The 16,286-nt window shown below is 43.6% G+C and overlaps 1 protein-coding gene across 11 annotated transcripts in view; it reads left to right on the plus strand.

Moving 5' to 3' along the window:
- The window catches only part of SLC15A2 (solute carrier family 15 member 2), a 62,258-nt gene that overhangs the window by 19,567 nt on the left and 26,405 nt on the right, over nucleotides 1–16,286 (plus strand). For all 11 annotated transcript variants that reach the window (XM_030017495.2, XM_030017498.2, XM_030017502.2 and 8 more), the window contains 8 exons: nucleotides 1,723–1,815; nucleotides 2,914–3,013; nucleotides 8,165–8,255; nucleotides 10,398–10,475; nucleotides 13,087–13,169; nucleotides 14,412–14,498; nucleotides 14,831–14,920; nucleotides 15,273–15,317. In XM_030017495.2, coding sequence (XP_029873355.1) covers nucleotides 1,723–1,815; nucleotides 2,914–3,013; nucleotides 8,165–8,255; nucleotides 10,398–10,475; nucleotides 13,087–13,169; nucleotides 14,412–14,498; nucleotides 14,831–14,920; nucleotides 15,273–15,317 — 667 coding nt within the window. The remainder of the gene's footprint in view (nucleotides 1–1,722; nucleotides 1,816–2,913; nucleotides 3,014–8,164; nucleotides 8,256–10,397; nucleotides 10,476–13,086; nucleotides 13,170–14,411; nucleotides 14,499–14,830; nucleotides 14,921–15,272; nucleotides 15,318–16,286) is intronic.

The raw sequence follows: 16,286 nt of genomic DNA on the forward strand, positions 1-16,286 counted from the left end.
ATGAACAGCTGATCTGCTTGCTCATGCTGTTCTGTGCTCCTCTTTCACCCCAGGGCCAATAGGCAACAAAGTTGGAACAAATTAAATGTCACAAGCACACTTTTCCTCCACTGTCCTTCCCTATCCACCTTGAGGAAGCTGAGGTGTAGGGTGATTAACCCTCAGCTTGCCAAGATCTGCTTCTGAAAAGGATTCAACGATGGCGAGGAAGTGGTGTCATCCTCTAGATCTCACAGTTTCAGATGAAATATCACTAACTATACTATACTTACTTATGCTTTGACAGCATAGGGAACGTGTGAGCACGCCCATTTTTATACCAGAGAAACCTAGGTTCACTCAAATCATCTCCCTCAGCACATAACTAGGTAAGCTCTCCCTGAGTAAGTTAGGCAGTCTTCCCTTCCACTGATAAGTTGTGGGGCTATCATCTGCCCCAGAGTGGTGGTGAGCAGCTGGATATAGGACTTTCTTTGCTTGGCACTGTTTGTTCAATGTCTGAGGAGTTTTGACTGTCAGAGTGATGAAGTGCAGCTGAACCCTACTCTCTAGGACTAAGCACATCTGGCAGAAGAGTCTCAACAGGAAAAAAACCAGCTGCCATATGCCTTTCCAGCAAAAAGTTCTTAAGGAGATATCGATGTTCTTTTTTTCTTTGTGCTCAATTTTAGTCATTCTCTTGTCCCTTTGAATGAAAAAGATAACAGTGGGGGTTTATTAAGTTCATTATTTAAGGTCACCTAGCAATGTTCATTGGTATTTGAGGGTATCTGTCTTGCAGCATGTTGCTGTGAGAAGGTAAAGCCTTATGCAGACTTTTGTGCATTAGGCAGGAGACTTTCCATAGAGTAATCCCTATGACTTAAAGGGAGGTGGCTTTTGCTGTAGTAGCTGGACCGTGGCCAATACCAAGGACAGGATAACAGATTAGAGGGGCTTTTAGGAATGATCTGATGTGGATCTAAATTAGTTGTTGCAACCAGGGTTTGGATGTGTCGAGTACCGCTTCCGTACTCAAAGCTCATAGGGCTTCTTCTACTGCCTCTGTCCTAAGAAGTCCTTCCATTCCCTCTGTGTGTGTCTAGTCTGCCCATAAATACATAGACATCTCTTAATCCTGAAGGTGATGAAGGAATAGCATACACTCAAGAGCCTGATCCTCCTAGTCAGGTTTCTTCTCCCTCACCAAGACATGGGAGGCAGATAGATGAGCTCGGTCCTTCAGAGGTACTTGGGGTCTAAACCAGACTTGTAATGGGGAAACCACACTCCTAATTCAGATGTGTTAGTCAGGTGGGTTGAATGTAGGCAACAGTCCCTATAGATGCCTTCCAGTCAAGGGATTCACCTAGCCAAATGCTACAAAATGTCAGTTATTAGTAATCTGGAAACTGAGTTGGACCTAAACAGTACTCTTCTATTTGCAGCCTTCCATGCATGACAAGACAGGAACATTTTTAGTTTATCCTGCTCAGCAACCTCTGCAAAGAAAGCAGGGGCTATCCCTCCTTAACCTGAACCCATTTGCCTATCTCTTTCTTCCAGTGCACTCAGTGTTGACACAAAAGAGTTATAGCTGCCTGCTATAGCAGTGGTATGAACAAACCAGTTCCTTGTGTGTCTGCCAAGTAAACCTGCCGTATCAGGAAGCACAGGCACACTCTGTTTTTGGATCGTACATCACCCAGCACCTTCAGTCACTGCTGTTTGCTTTCCTCACAGGACGATCATCTACCTGTCCATTGTGTATGTGGTTGGCCATCTGATAAAGTCAGTCGGTGCAATTCCATCCCTAGGCAACCAGGTGGTTCACGTGTAAGTAGCTGTTGAAGCTGCAGCACTGTAGTAAGTTGTGATGGTAGTTGGTTTACCCAGGACTGTCATTTGTTTCACCTCCATCAGGCCAGCAATTTGGGGGCTGTGCATGGGTTGCTTTTATCAGGGAAGGGTTTGGGATATCTGAGTAAGAACAGAAGGGTGGATCTAGAGTGAATGCATCAGGAGGAGTTGGAAACCACCACAGAGACTCTAAACCCTTTGAGACAGGGACCTCTGATCACCCCTCTATGTACCATGCTACTGGAGTTTGGTCTCCTCCATCCAATTGCCTGCACCAGGCTCATTCCTCCCTCATTTTCTCATCAGTATAGCTGCCCGGCTCAGCAAGGTTCCCCTGTGTGCGTGGGAACACAAAACCAAAGATACATTTTCTGATGTGACAGAGGAAGGGTCTGTCTCCTCCATAGGGTGCAACCCTTCTTGCCCTCTAGATTCTGAACTGATAGGCTTGTCAGAGTAGTTCCCCAGCTGGCATCTCTGAAACCGCCAAGCTGTTTTTGCCTAGGCGGTCATAGCTCTAAAAATACACACATGCAGGCAGGAGCACATCTCAGTTACAGAACAGTTTCCTTTTGTCCAAGACCTGGCCAGTCCTGACACTCCTGTTCCCTATAGACGTAATCTGTTGGGCCAACAGTGGTATTTTGAGGAGCACTGGGAGGTAGACAGCACCCAGGAATGAGCCTAATTCAAACAGGTTGTCTGTGCTAACGCAGGCTGGAAGGCTGCAGGAAAAGGCTTTTTTTTTTCCTTTTTTTTTTTCTTTTTCTCAATTGATCTCTGCAATCTTTTGTTCTCACATGAGTGAAAAATAATCCCATGGATCTTTGATGTCTAGTATGTCCATTGGGCGTCAGAACAGCAAGAAACTGACAAAAGCAGTTTGGTTAATTGACTGGTACGGAATGCAGAAATGAGGATAATTAATTTGTTTTTCACACTTACCTGGCTCATGATCACTACCCATGTGCAAAAGACAATGATACCAGAGGAATTGTGGTTGTGTGACACTAAAATGCTCTCATAAGCACTGGAAAGGTTCTGCAATGGTGATATTTTTGTTCTTGCATGAAGGATCCTGTCTATGGTTGGTCTGTTTTTGATCGCCCTTGGAACGGGAGGTATCAAGCCCTGTGTCTCTGCATTTGGTGGGGACCAGTTTGAAGAGGAGCATGTAAGATTTCTTTTCTTTCCTAAAATCTGCAGTGTCTGCTTTATGAGGATGTTTATGTGATCAAATCCTGTTGTACTAGAGTAAGGGCCAGTTTGCTAGGAAAAGATGTAGTAAGATGTGACGTAGGATGGTTTGCATAAAACTTGAGAGAATCTAGATGCTTCAGGAAAGGAAGATGACAGCAGAACAGGACTGATGTTGGAAAGGATAGGTCATAACTGCATCAAATCATCTAAATCTTAATTGGGCGTCAGAGTAGTTGGAAAATCCCGTATCATGTATCATGGAACTGTAGCTGTTTCTGAACCATCTTAACAAGAGTGATTATAATGCACTGCAATGGAATACAGCAAATGAAAAAGAAAGTTGCATCATCAGCCTATGCTTCCTTGAGAATTTTCCCTCGATTCAGTCATAGTCTGTGTCTTAGGTTTGTTCAGAAAGAACTGTAGGAAATTCCAGTCTTTTGAAAGTAGCGCTGGTACCAAATCTACCCAGACTGTTTTCTAGATATTCCAGAATGGAGAGTTTTGACGAGTTGGGAAAATGTTTCTTTTTAGCTCTGTTTGTGCTCTGCATCCTGTGAATTGTAGTCCAGTTGCTTCGAGTCCTCATTCTCTATCATGAGTGCTTAGCGCCTCACCTGTGCTAATCTCAAACTCCCATTATGCAGCACAGTGGCTCAACCAGGGATAAGGTAGTGCTTAAAGAAGTGAAGCAGGTCAGGAAGTACTAATCCTCAGGCAAAATGCATAATTTTCAAATTGACCTGAAATTAAACACTTAGATTTATGTTGACCTAACACACAAATAAAAATTTCAGTTTTCTCAATGACAGTATTCAGATCAGCAACTTCTGTGCATGGCGTAAGTCCTCAAATATGTAGAAGGCCACTGCTACTAGAAAGTAAGTAAGTATTGGGGTCTGTGATGAGTAGGCTTAAATTCAAGGAGGATTATTTAGGACTGACCGTAGGAAAAATTTTCCAGAAGCAGATCTAGAGAAGTACTGTCAAATATTAGGACCTTTAGGAGATGGAAATTCCCATCAATGGAGGCATTGAAGAAGGACATTAGACTAATGGTCTGTCAGGAAAGGCAGTGGTAGAGTTGGACAAAGGATGACACCTTGGCCTTGGACTGTAGGGCAGTTTGCTGTTTATCTTTTGCAATGCTCCAGCACGTAGTCAGCATTTAATGAATGAATAATATAGACTAGAATGTTTATTAAAATTTTGGGAAGACCTGTGCTTTCTGCACATGACCTGTGTGATGCTGAAGTGATGAAACTTATGGTTACTAAGGAGTAACAAAACACAGGATTTTTCATGGTCACTTGTTCAAAGCAAATCCTTCTGCAGGCATGTCCATCCTGTGCTGTTAGTTGTTCCCAGTGCTTTAGAGGATGCTGCAGAAGAGGGAGCAGCAATCATCTGGTGGTCACCAGTCTCCCCAGCTGGGACAACTCTGACCAAAATCAGGCTGGCAGTACAGCACACACGCTCTGGGAATACGCTCTGCAATATTGCATACTGGCATGTGGGCATCCCAGCTTGCAGTGCCAATAGTCGTCCCAAAAGGATTCTAACAGGTGTTACAGCAGCATTTTCAGAAGTGCTACTTCTATGAATATTAATGATTAATAATGTTTATCCAGCATCTTTCAATTACCACCTAATTACAGTATGATAATATGTACCACTTATCTTCAGAGTGTTTTATAGACTTCAGCTAATGAATCTCAGCACCCCAGTCAGGCACATACACACTATTATTCGAAACTTACAACCACAACTGAGTTACAGAGAAAAACCTGAATTGCCTGTGGTTGTGTGGGCCTGTGCCCATTCTCCAGCATGCAGACTACACCTCTGCAACAAATTTATCAAATACTAAGGCTCAAACATTCACCTGTGTGTTGCCTTCAAGAAAAACTAATTTAGAGAAAGAAAACTGTAAAAAGCCTTCTGATAAGGACAATGCGTTCTGCTCTATTCATTCTTTTCAGAGTAGAAAGTTTTGTATTTTACCATTTTGAAATTACTTGGCCTTTCAGAAGAAAAAAGGTTTTGTGTGATGTGATAGGAAATTTAAGTCTTCAAAACTGGAATGAGAATTTTTGATTTTGTAAGGAATGAAAGGTTTGCGGCCAACCAGAATATTTCTCCCCTCTGGAGTGGTGTTTGAGAGGACTTACCATATTTTTCATCTTCCACTCCAGGTAGGATGAAATAAGTTTTGAAAATTCCCAATGAAATGAAGCATTTGTTTCCCCCTCAGTTTTCAGGACACCAATAAGCTTCAGCTGAGCCCTTAAGTGCACAAGCTTAGTTGTTCCATCTGGAAACTAGGGATGCCATAGTTCTGTATATAAAATGAATAAATAAATTGCCCCTGCTATTCCCACATAGAGACAAATTTATGTTTTGAGGTAAATCCACACCATCATTCTGGTTTTCTTTTAAGTACTTTATGAGTGTAATCGTCTTGAATCTGCCCCTTTGAGAACAGTACTACTACAAACAGTGATGGAGACTGATTCAGCAGGAGGTCAGCTAGGGAAAGTAGATTTATCTGCGGGAGATTTCCAAGCATCTTTGTCTATGGGATTAGGAGTCCAAGCTAAAAATATTGAACAAAATTATATTTATGATATGTTATATGAAAGCGAAGGCTGCTGTGCATATTAATTAAGGACCAAAGCTGCTTTCAAACAGTGTGATACGGTGTTAAAGGTACTAAAGAGCTTTCTCTTTGTTTCTTTACTTTCTGGTTGCCAAGGAGATCAGGATTACCGTGTACGGTACTTTTTCTCAAATTAGCTAATCCAAATCATGTTGCTAATGTACGTCTGATCCAAAGATTAAGAAAATAGGGAGGGAATTCTTTTTTCCAATCAGTGTAATTTGCGAGCTGCTGGGTCATTATTTTTGTACTCACTTCTGCTTTTCTCTGACCATTTTTTTTCCATCACTAAAATCTGAAAATGTGTGAAATAAGATGCTCCAAATTCTTTATGCATCACTACTCTCTTCTCTTACCAGCCCATTCCTTTTGGTAATTTTTGCTCTACACTTTATCATGTTGAGAGCTGCATGCTTGAGTTTCTCTCAACTCTCAGAAATTCTGAGTTGCTCAGATACAAAGGGTTAGATATATGGCATGAGAATTTGACTAGAAGAGGGCAGGACTGTGAGGACTCTACTGCACTACCCATGTCAAGCCATGGCAGGGCTACTCTGGGAGTGGGAGAGATTGCTGAGGCTGTTCATTTCTCTAGATTTCCTTATGATGACAAATAACTAGTCACAAAGGTAGAATGAAGAAGAAAATATACTTTTACTAGCCTAGCAGCAGAAAGTTCCAGGTAATCAAAAACACTGGTAAGGACAGAAATGGAGTATAAGAGATAGTAAGACCCAGTGCTGTCTGCTATTAACCATGGGAACATGCTATAGAGATATTATTATAAGGCTACGAACCCTTTAATCCAGGATAAATCATTTATGTGTAATGTATGGATTAGATTGCCTGGGACATGCTAGGAAATAAAACTGTGGAAGAGCCAAAAGCTCAAGTTGATGGGGTCTTCATAACTGTGCTGGGGCAAGGCAAAAAGCCCTTAATCCAGGTGAGGGGACCCCCAGACCTTGTAGTGGGAGGCAATGGGGCTCTCACTCTCACCTTACCAGTACCTGCTTCACAAGGGGGCATAAAGAAAATCCCTCCCACCTGCCCACCTTCCCTGCAGTAATCCCCTGTGATAAGAGGCTTCTTGCCATATGAAATAGCAGTATTTCCTGTTGGCTGCACCATCAGTCACGGGAAGTTCTGTTACATTTTTGGATCCCAGGCTTCATTCCTTATGAGCCGTCCTCATTTAGCTGCCTGCAATTCTTCACATTTTATCCTGTTTTCTAGCCCTGTGAATATTGTTGTCTCAGGGAGCAGAAGGAAGCAGGACATATTAGAAGGAGAGGGGATAGAACCAAGCCCCTGAGGAGATTCCTCACACTCAGCTAAGTTAAAGCTTCCCATTCAAATGATGCTCAAGTCATAGAGGTGTAGCTCAAGGTGCCCTAAGGAGCAATCTGCCAGGCACTAAGCCATGTCCCAAGCAATTTGCCCACTACCTTTACAGGATCTGGTGACAGCTGGGAGTAAAGCCTAGATACATATGAGTATATTGGCTGCCTGGGCTTGGGCTGTCCTTAAATGCCGGTTTCACTGAATCAGGTGCCCCATAGCTGGTGATACAGACGAGCGTGGGCTAGGTCAGGTAGCCTGCTCTTCTTTCTCCACTCTGCTGGCCCATCCAGGCAGAGGGAGGAGGTTTAGCACTGTCTATGTGCATGCGACTGTGCATGTATGTCTCCCCCACAAGCAAGGAGAGACTGCTCTCAGTTGAAAGCCCTCACATATTGCTCCTGCAAAAAGGACCAAACTCTGCATCAAGTTGTTGATTCCTTCCAAATTATGAATTATGCAGGAAGAAAAAAGATCAACAGGAATCCTTTGACTATGTGAACTATAATATGTTACAACATCAGTTAAATTCTGAACTCTTAGAGTTCATCTTTCCATCAGGCTCTTGAATTTGCTCCTTTAGATTTAATTTACTGTATTAGTTTGAGGTTGACTGGCCTCAGCTTGGTAATCTCCTGTCTGATGGATACCTCTCATTTGCTGGCATTTTCTCATCTATGCTGTCATTACCAGCTCCTCAAAATACACAGGTTTCTTTTTCTATTTCTACACAGGGGGGGGGGGGGGGAAGAGCTCAGACATGGGAAGAAATGATGAGCTTGTCAAACCGTGCCAAATTGGATTGAATTAAGTGACAGAGGATCTGAATTATGCTACCTGTTCTGAATAAGTAAATGCTCTCCCCTCCTTCCAATCTCACAACACTCTCGAAGCAGTGGCTTTTCCTCTGAAATGCCGAAAAGCCCCCAAGCACTTCTCAAGTAACGTGAGCTGATTTGTGTGAGCATTTACCATCACCTGAACGCAAGCTTGTTTGCTTAACATTTTATGCACTGTGTGTCAATATTTACCCAGCCTTCCTAACAAGAGAATTGATAGTGTTCAATTTGCAAGCCCAATGCTGTGCATTAGCCGTGACATTGATAATGTCTTCTCTTGTTTTAGACCTCGGAGAGAAGCAAGTTTTTTTCCATCTTCTATTTATCCATTAATGCTGGAAGTTTGATCTCCACGTTTGTAACTCCTGTATTAAGAGGTCAGTGTTGATTTAGAATAAGACAATAAATTAGCTGCCCTCTGACTACTCTGCTGTGCGTAGTTGGGCTCTTACGACAACTGAATGGCAGAAATTACATTTTCTGTGGAGTGGCCAGTGTATTGCATTTACGCCTTGTTAATCCTGCCGTAACAGCGTAATAGATTTATAGTACTAGCAGACAAGTCACAGAAACTATATTCCTGGTTGTATTTCAAAGCCAGCCTGAACTGTAGAATTAAAATATGAAAGGTGGAAGGACCTACATGGTCATCTAATCCTCCCCATTGCCAGTGAAGGATTATTCCCCAGTCTTGCCTGCAGGTAGCCTGTGGATGGGAACTGATCTCTGCTGTCCCGTGCAGGTGTCAGGGCTGAAAAACTTAGCAGGGCTGGTTTTGAAGTCCTGCTTTCTCCCTCCCACAGGGTGCTGCTGACTTCTGGAGGGCTCTGTCCTGGCACCCAGGGGTGTCTGCGTGGGTCTGCTTGCAAGATTGCAGCCCTGAGCAGCTAGCCTTGAAGACAAAGCACAGGCCTGTGCCCCACTTAAGACCTACTTTACATTCTAGGCAGCTTGCACAACACATCTTAGTCCCTCAGTCTTGCTGCACGCACTTCATTGTATCGCAGTGCCTAGAAGCCGAGGGGGTTGGGATGCTCCAAATACAGACACAGAGGCAGAGCAGCAGGCCACAGGAGATAGGGATGGGGAGAGGGACAAGGTAGCCTTCACACTTAGTAGCAATTCTTTTCATTCCGTCCCGTGGCCTCCAGGAAGCTTTCTTTGTTCAGAGTGGTTATTTTAACAGGCCGTTCATTTCATGTCATATTTACACCATGCGTATGGCCAAAGACAAATGCTGTATCTCTTGTTCTTTCTCTCACTGGTGTCCCCAGGTCAGCATTCTGTTGGGAAGGGGCTTTTGCTCAATGTAGTCAGTGGGCAGATGAAAATCCAGTCCCCTTTGAACACCAAAACTGTGCCAATATAGCCTAGCAATAAACTAGTTGCAACATGGGAATGAGGTGGAGAGGATGGGGAAAGAGTAAAATTTCTGCTAAGTGTGAAAGCTTTTCTTGGAAGAGCAAGAAATGCAGTTCGTAGACATTTGGCAGAAATGTGGAATATATACTTCTAAGTGGAGAAGTCCAACTCATTTTGCATGTCAAAAGTTCAGTGTGCTCATAATGTCTCACTGCCAGCTTTGTTGGATTTCAGCTAAATTGCTGAAAATAAGTAAATAAATGCTATGCACGCACACAGCTATGTGGCTGACCGTGACTGTCCAGGGACAGCAAACAGGAACAACTGAAGGCTTCGTGGGTTGGTTTCCTGTTAACTATGTTGGCTTATTTTAGCCATTTTGTTATTACTCCATGTAAGAATGCAGTAATTTGTAGCCACCGGCATACAAACACAGACCCCACTGAGGGCTTGCTATTTGCAACTGGACCTCTAAGTTCACGTGGTGCAAAAATTGACCTGGCCCAAGAGGCGCAGGGTTTCGGTGAACCATAGCTCAGATCAATCAAAGCCACACTGTAACAAACCTGGCTTCCTGATGGGTTATTGCAAGACCTGACATTTGGAGCAGGCTGCCTCTAGTGAGATTGGGAAAGCGGCAAGAAAAGGAACTGGATTTTTAAGACTAATCATGTGCTTCTACATATATAGTAGGGGTATTGGCTTCCACTTTGTCCACTGTAGGTTGCTGTGAAATCACATCCAGGTTTTCAGCTCAATAACTCATGTGGCTGGCACAAATAATGTGGAAACACAGTAGTGGTTATTTAGATCTAGGCAAATACAGAATGGCTTCAGGTTATTTTAAATGTTGCATCTTTTTTCCCAATTACAGTTCCTACTACTTCTTTCTGCCTATTTGTCTGCCCCCTCCCTTCTACCATTCTCATCAATATCCCATTATCAGCGGCTTCTGCTGGCAGACACTAACCCGGCTTCCAAATTGTCTTCATCAAGGGAGGACAACTGTTTCAAGGAGATTCAATTCACAGTGTCAAGCACCAGCAAAGAAGATTTAAAGCCAGGGAAAGTGACTGACTTTGGGGAAGCAAATCAAAGACCCCAGTAACATAAGTCTGACTGTAATGAGGTGCTTTTATTTCTGACTTCTTTTTCAGGGGATGTGAAATGTTTTGGAGAGGATTGTTATGCACTGGCTTTTGGTGTCCCAGCAGCTCTGATGGTGTTGGCGCTTGGTGAGTGGAAACAGTAATGCTTGTAGTAGGAGTTACCATTTTTGAGTCCATGGATAGATGAGAAAATGCACAAATTCACTAGCTCTGCATGGGAAACTCAAGGGTTCAAGGTCATCCAACAATTCCATGGTTCAGAACAGCAAGAAAAAACACTAGTTCACTTAGTGGTGGGCAGACCGTGGTTTTACTACAATCCTTTATCATGATACTGATGAGAGGGTGGTCTGGTGGATGTTTTACAATACAATCGCCTTACTTTATAAAGCAAAGGGAGGCACCAAAATGATTCTCTTGATGGCTTGCAGCTTTGCCTATGAGCAGGCTTGGCCTTTGAACTGCGATCGAAGCAGTCCTCAGAGTTCCCCAGCTTATAGAAGAGAAGTTTAGCATGCCACTTCTAACCTTTCCACAGGCTCTTTGCAGCTTGGGGCCATCTTTAATGGCTCAGACTTTTGCTTCAGAATCTATGGACCACAGAAATCGCAGAGGGAGCTGAATGAGATGTTACTTTATTCTGAGCTGTCTCACTTTGCTTGGCTGAAGTAATTCCCACAATTATGGTGACAACTTAGTATTATGTTGCAATAAAAAGCCCTTATTGTCCAAGTGTCAGAAGGCAGCTGCAATCACCCTGCTTCCTAAAGCTTGCATCTTAGCCCCATTAATGTACTTGTCGAGATTTCTTCTTCAACCCTTATAAAATACTCAGCAATTTCCACACTCTTACTGTTACTCCTTGGTAGCCAATGCAGAGGACACACCATTAGCTTTAGTTTCACAGTTGCAAGCTGCTGAGGGGAGCAGTCCCCTTATTACGCTGCATTTGAGAGGTTTTGACACAGCATGGGGTGACTTCTCATTCAGCTTGTTAGCTTAATTGAGAGACCAAGCAATTGTGTGATTTCACCACAGCATCTGTGATTTGAAAAGTTCATCCCCCAGAGAATGTGAATGTTGCTCTCTCCCCTCAAACTTCCATCAGTGAGAAGAATCAGAACACTGGAGAAATGTCACCAGGCCACAGCTAACGTTACAGCAATTATTTTCAAAAAAGTGCATGGTCATGGGCCTGAGAAGCTTCTTTTTTCCCCTGTGGCCTGTTCCTATCAGTTTAAGGCAGCACAGGCTCCTCTGTGCACCATTGTGTGATGAATGTTTCTAGCAGAGTGGTAGTTGCCCAGGGGAAAATGGACGTGTAAATATTGCAGTTTCTGTGAGGGCATCAATCGAAATGTGTTTTTAGCTAGTGTCCTGCTGCCAGATTCCACGGCCTGCCCGGCAAAGCAGCTCTGTGTTCTTTTGTAACATGCTAAAATGCTCTTGGAAGTAATATATTTGACTATGTGAGCAGCATGCAGAACTGGAGAAAGTACCCTTTCAGCCCTGACTGGCCCTCTCCCTGTGATGATGGAAAGCAAGGATAGGTTTAGAGGCAGAATGGAAATCAGAATGGAGCAAGATTTTCTGGGCTGCTTCAGTTTCTGAAAGGTGGGGGAGGATTGATGCTATTTAATTCCAAATGCCAAACCTAATGCAGGAACCTCAGTTCCCAAAGGAGGCAATGGCATCCCCAGAAGGTATTTCAGCAAACCTAATGAATCACCTTTTAGAGGCACCAACAGGTCCACAGGGAGATGCTAAAAATCAGGTAGTGCAACTACCCACTCTGGGTGACTTTGGAAAAGTGTCTTTCAGTGCGACTCACCTAAACTGACTTCAGACGTCTCTCTGACAGTTCTGCAAGTCAAAACTGGATGCAAAGGGTCTTCATAGTCAGCAAAGAGAAATGGTGAGTTCCCTGCAGTGTCCCAGGCCTCTTGTGTTAGGACAGAGGTGCCTGCTTTTCTCCACTGGCTGTGGACAGACTATATGGATTTCACACTCAGCTTTTATTGTGCTTCTTCCTGCTAACACCTTCAGAATTGCAATGCGCTCAGAGGCTCTCAAAGAGCAGGGCAAATTATATGTAATCAGATAGCCCCATCTCTGACAGGATTTTGAAGCCTCGGTCCAATATTCTTTGTGCTTTGAGGGAGAAAACCAAGACAAAACAATATCTTAAATTGTATAACCCTTCATGGAAACCATAAATGGAGGTAATTTCTGTTAACACCAGTGTGTGATGCAGTGACCTTTGTGGCAGTTTCCATTGAAATGTGTGTGAGATGCAAGTACACAGAGCCCACGTTGGATCTGGATTAATCCTCACATGGTTGCAATGAGTCAGGGATGATTTTCAACATCAGGTGCAGCAATTCAATGTGGATTGTATTTTAAGTTTAGCCTACAAAAAGCATAGATGGAGGGAATTTTCAAAGCTTTGATTCCCAGCATGAATTAGATATGGAGATGCCTGTTGTGCCAGAGCTGATCATGAGAAGATGACAGTGACTTCCCTAGGGATTATACTGTCTCTTGTAGGATATTGCATTTTGTTCCATTTGAAGGCATTAAAGGATCCTGTATATTTATTTTGTTAAAAGTGCAATCCTGTAAGCCCCAAGGGCAGAGGATTTCTGTTGAATACAGGGGTGGGGCATCACTCCCAGAAGCTACTGCAGGATTGAGCCTCAGTCATGTGAATTCCCATTTGGATTATAATATTTTTCAGTTGTGTTCATTGCTGGAAGTGGACTGTACAGAAAAACACCACCACAAGGGAACGTCTTACTGGAAGTGTGCAAATGCATTGGCGTAAGTGTGTGCCATTCTCTCTTTTTCAAGCATAACTCCGAGGTTGCAGGTCAGAAAAGAGAAAAGGGAAAGGGGAGGTGACATTTGGAGTTCTTCAGTATGCTGCACCTGGATATCTTGCTGATGAGCTGTAAGGAGTAAGAAACACATTTAGGTCCTAGTTTATTCTTTCAACATTTCAATTGCTTTTCCTTAGCTCCATGAACTGTTCAGTTGATGTCAGTAGAACCACTAGTGGCAGATGCTGGTGGAGACTGAACTGAAAGGAAAATTCAGAAACTCACCGAGTATCAGATATATGACTCTATTTTTTTCAGCTGAATAATTTTACTGAAGTTTATCAGTTCAGCAGACAGTAATAGTACACATTCATATTATGCACATTCAGCAAGTTCATGTAAATGCAAGACACCTGCTGAAGTTGCATTATAGCCTTATCAATTATTTTTCATAGTGTGTGAGCTGAATATAGTATGTGAAAAGATAGTCTCTTATTATTAGGTAGATAATGATGTTTCTTTTTCAGGAAGCTGTTGCTAACAGCAGATGTTTTCTTTTTACCTAGGTCAATCCTGGTGACAGATTTACCTTGGGGAAACAGGCCAGATCTTAAAGATAGGATTTCTAAGTGAGGTCTGCCACTCTTTTTGCCAGGGTGGCTGTGTTCAGTGACTGGAGCACACAGCATAAACAAACAAGTTATAAATACAGTGTCACTGATTTCTCCTCCAGTGAGAAACCAACTCGAAAGCTGGTCTAGGAGTGAATGAGGCATGGGCTGCACCAGGAATATGCAAAGAAAGGTCTACAGAACAAGAAGGAAGTGAGAGTTCTGGTTTTGACATTGCTTTGGATAACGAGGCATTTCCTCCCCAGCACAGCGGTCAATCCGACAGGTGCTTTTTGGAAGAGAACTGAAGAAATTATGTTTAAAGCTTTATTATGTAGCAGGTTTTAAATCAAACATGAAACAGTCTTTGGAGGCTAGTGTCAGATTTGTCTCTGAAAGACAAGCCTATGAGGTAGTTCATTCCCACATCATACCTTCAATCAACCAATGTCACAGAAACTTCCCTGCAGAGAATTGCTCATAAAGCATCCAACCCGAGATTTGGAAGTGTCCAGCAAAACCCCAGCAATTTTCTGGTGCTGCTTACATTCAGGGATGGGGAGGGCAGCCTTGAGTTAGGAATGTGGCAAGGGCAGGTAGGCCACAAGGGAGTTACCTGTTTTTCTCCCTAGTTTGCTATTAAAAACCGGCTGAAAAACCGCTCCCGTCAGATTCCGAAGAGAGATCACTGGCTGGACTGGGCGTCAGAAAAATACTCGGTAAGTGATGCTCTAACTGGCAGGTTTGGAGGGGGAAGGGGGAAGATGGGCAGACAGACAGGGGAGGCAGCAAGACTGGCCTGGCCACACCACTCCTCACATGCACCGGGCTCTCACTTGTCCTGTCCCTTCCCACATATGTACTCTCCTGACCCTTAATGGACAGTTTAGGTGCTGCACTGAAATGCAGAAATGCAAATATGTCCAGCATCATGAATAAGTGCAATGAATAACTGCCATGCAGAAAGAAATAGGAGCTCTTATGCTTCGTGACTTGAATCACCTGTTGGCTTTTCACCCTCATCTTACCTTTTTGCCTGTTCCCTTTATAGAAACAGCTGATTGGGGAGGTTAAAATGGTGACGCGTGTTCTCTTCCTCTTCATACCACTGCCAATGTTCTGGGCCCTGTTTGATCAGCAGGTACAGTACAGTGCATTGCAGGTCTGCCTGCCGACTTGGGTTTGCACCCTTGTCCTTCCAGCATAACACCAAAACTTCCTGGGGATACAGAGCGCCACGCTCCTACCAGGTGTCCAGGGGCTTGCTAAGGCAGTACCCACCATGACTGCTGGCCATCCCTTCGCAGTCCTGCTGGGTGTCTGGCACGGGAGGGTGAGAAGGAAGAATGTGCCCTGTCTACTGGCAGGTGTTACAGGGAAGGGAAGGAAGAGGTGGGAAATAAGACCTCCAGCACTGTCGTCTTCTCTGTCTTCATGTTTTCTAGTCCCATAGGACATCTTGAAGGCTTCACAGCTCTCTGTTTTCTCCTTAGGGATCCAGGTGGACTTTGCAAGCCACAAAAATGAACGCTGATTTTGTAAGTACTTAATGCTACCAGGGCTGGTAAGACTAGTAGTAACATCACTGCTCCTGCTTTTTAACCAGAGTCTTGCAGTACTAAGAGCATCTGCTTGATGAGTCTGGGTGAGTTAGTTGCACTTTTGGTGCTTAGAAGCGAGAGGCTCTGTGCAGCCGCGTTCAATTCATCACAGCACATCTTGGCAAGGAGTGAGGGCTGGGGAGCCATCAGCAGCCTGCAAGATCAGAAGTGCTGACCTACTGGCAACCAGTTGCTCTGTGACCTTGAGCAGGTAGGATTTCCAACCTGCTACCCCCACTGAAGACAGAGAAGTCATGGGAGGTTCACACAGCCCTTGTAAGGTGTAACTAGAGCTGTTGTAGCTGTTTATTTCTGCTCTGGCTTACTTGGTGATACACTAATGAAGCCTCTCAGCACCAGCAGGAATTCTGTGTATAGGGTAAAGATGTGATGAGGATTAATTAGTTTGTAGCCATAAAGTGCTTCAAAGATGTGAATGGCAAATGGTACAGGGTGCAGTGCCAGATAAATGTGGATCAGCTACCTACCTAAAGATGCCACCATATAGGGCTGGCTTCCAGACATATGTGTTTTAACAGGCCATCTTACCTGTGGATGCTCACATCAGAATTTAGGATTGTAAATGCCCATTTTCCAGTTTAAAATTGACTTAAAGCCCAAAATTTGAGCCTTGCTATGTCACTTCTGTTAAAAATTGGGCTCTCAGCATGTGATACTCATTAGGCTTAATTAATTCAAATGAGGCATGAAAAAGACTACACCTTGGGTAATATTTACCCACCTCAGAAAGACAAAGCAATGAAAGTTCATGCGGTCTTTGTGATGTCTATCTAAAAACTTTGTTTTCTGCTGTTTTGCTCACATGCACTTAGTGATCCATTAGCAGAAGATACAGCAGAATCACCAGATGTCATTTACTAAACTCTCCCTGGTGGAGAAGGACAT

The sequence above is a fragment of the Aquila chrysaetos genome, chromosome 6, assembly GCF_900496995.4.
Source record: "Aquila chrysaetos chrysaetos chromosome 6, bAquChr1.4, whole genome shotgun sequence".
Taxonomy (NCBI): Eukaryota; Metazoa; Chordata; class Aves; order Accipitriformes; family Accipitridae; genus Aquila; species Aquila chrysaetos.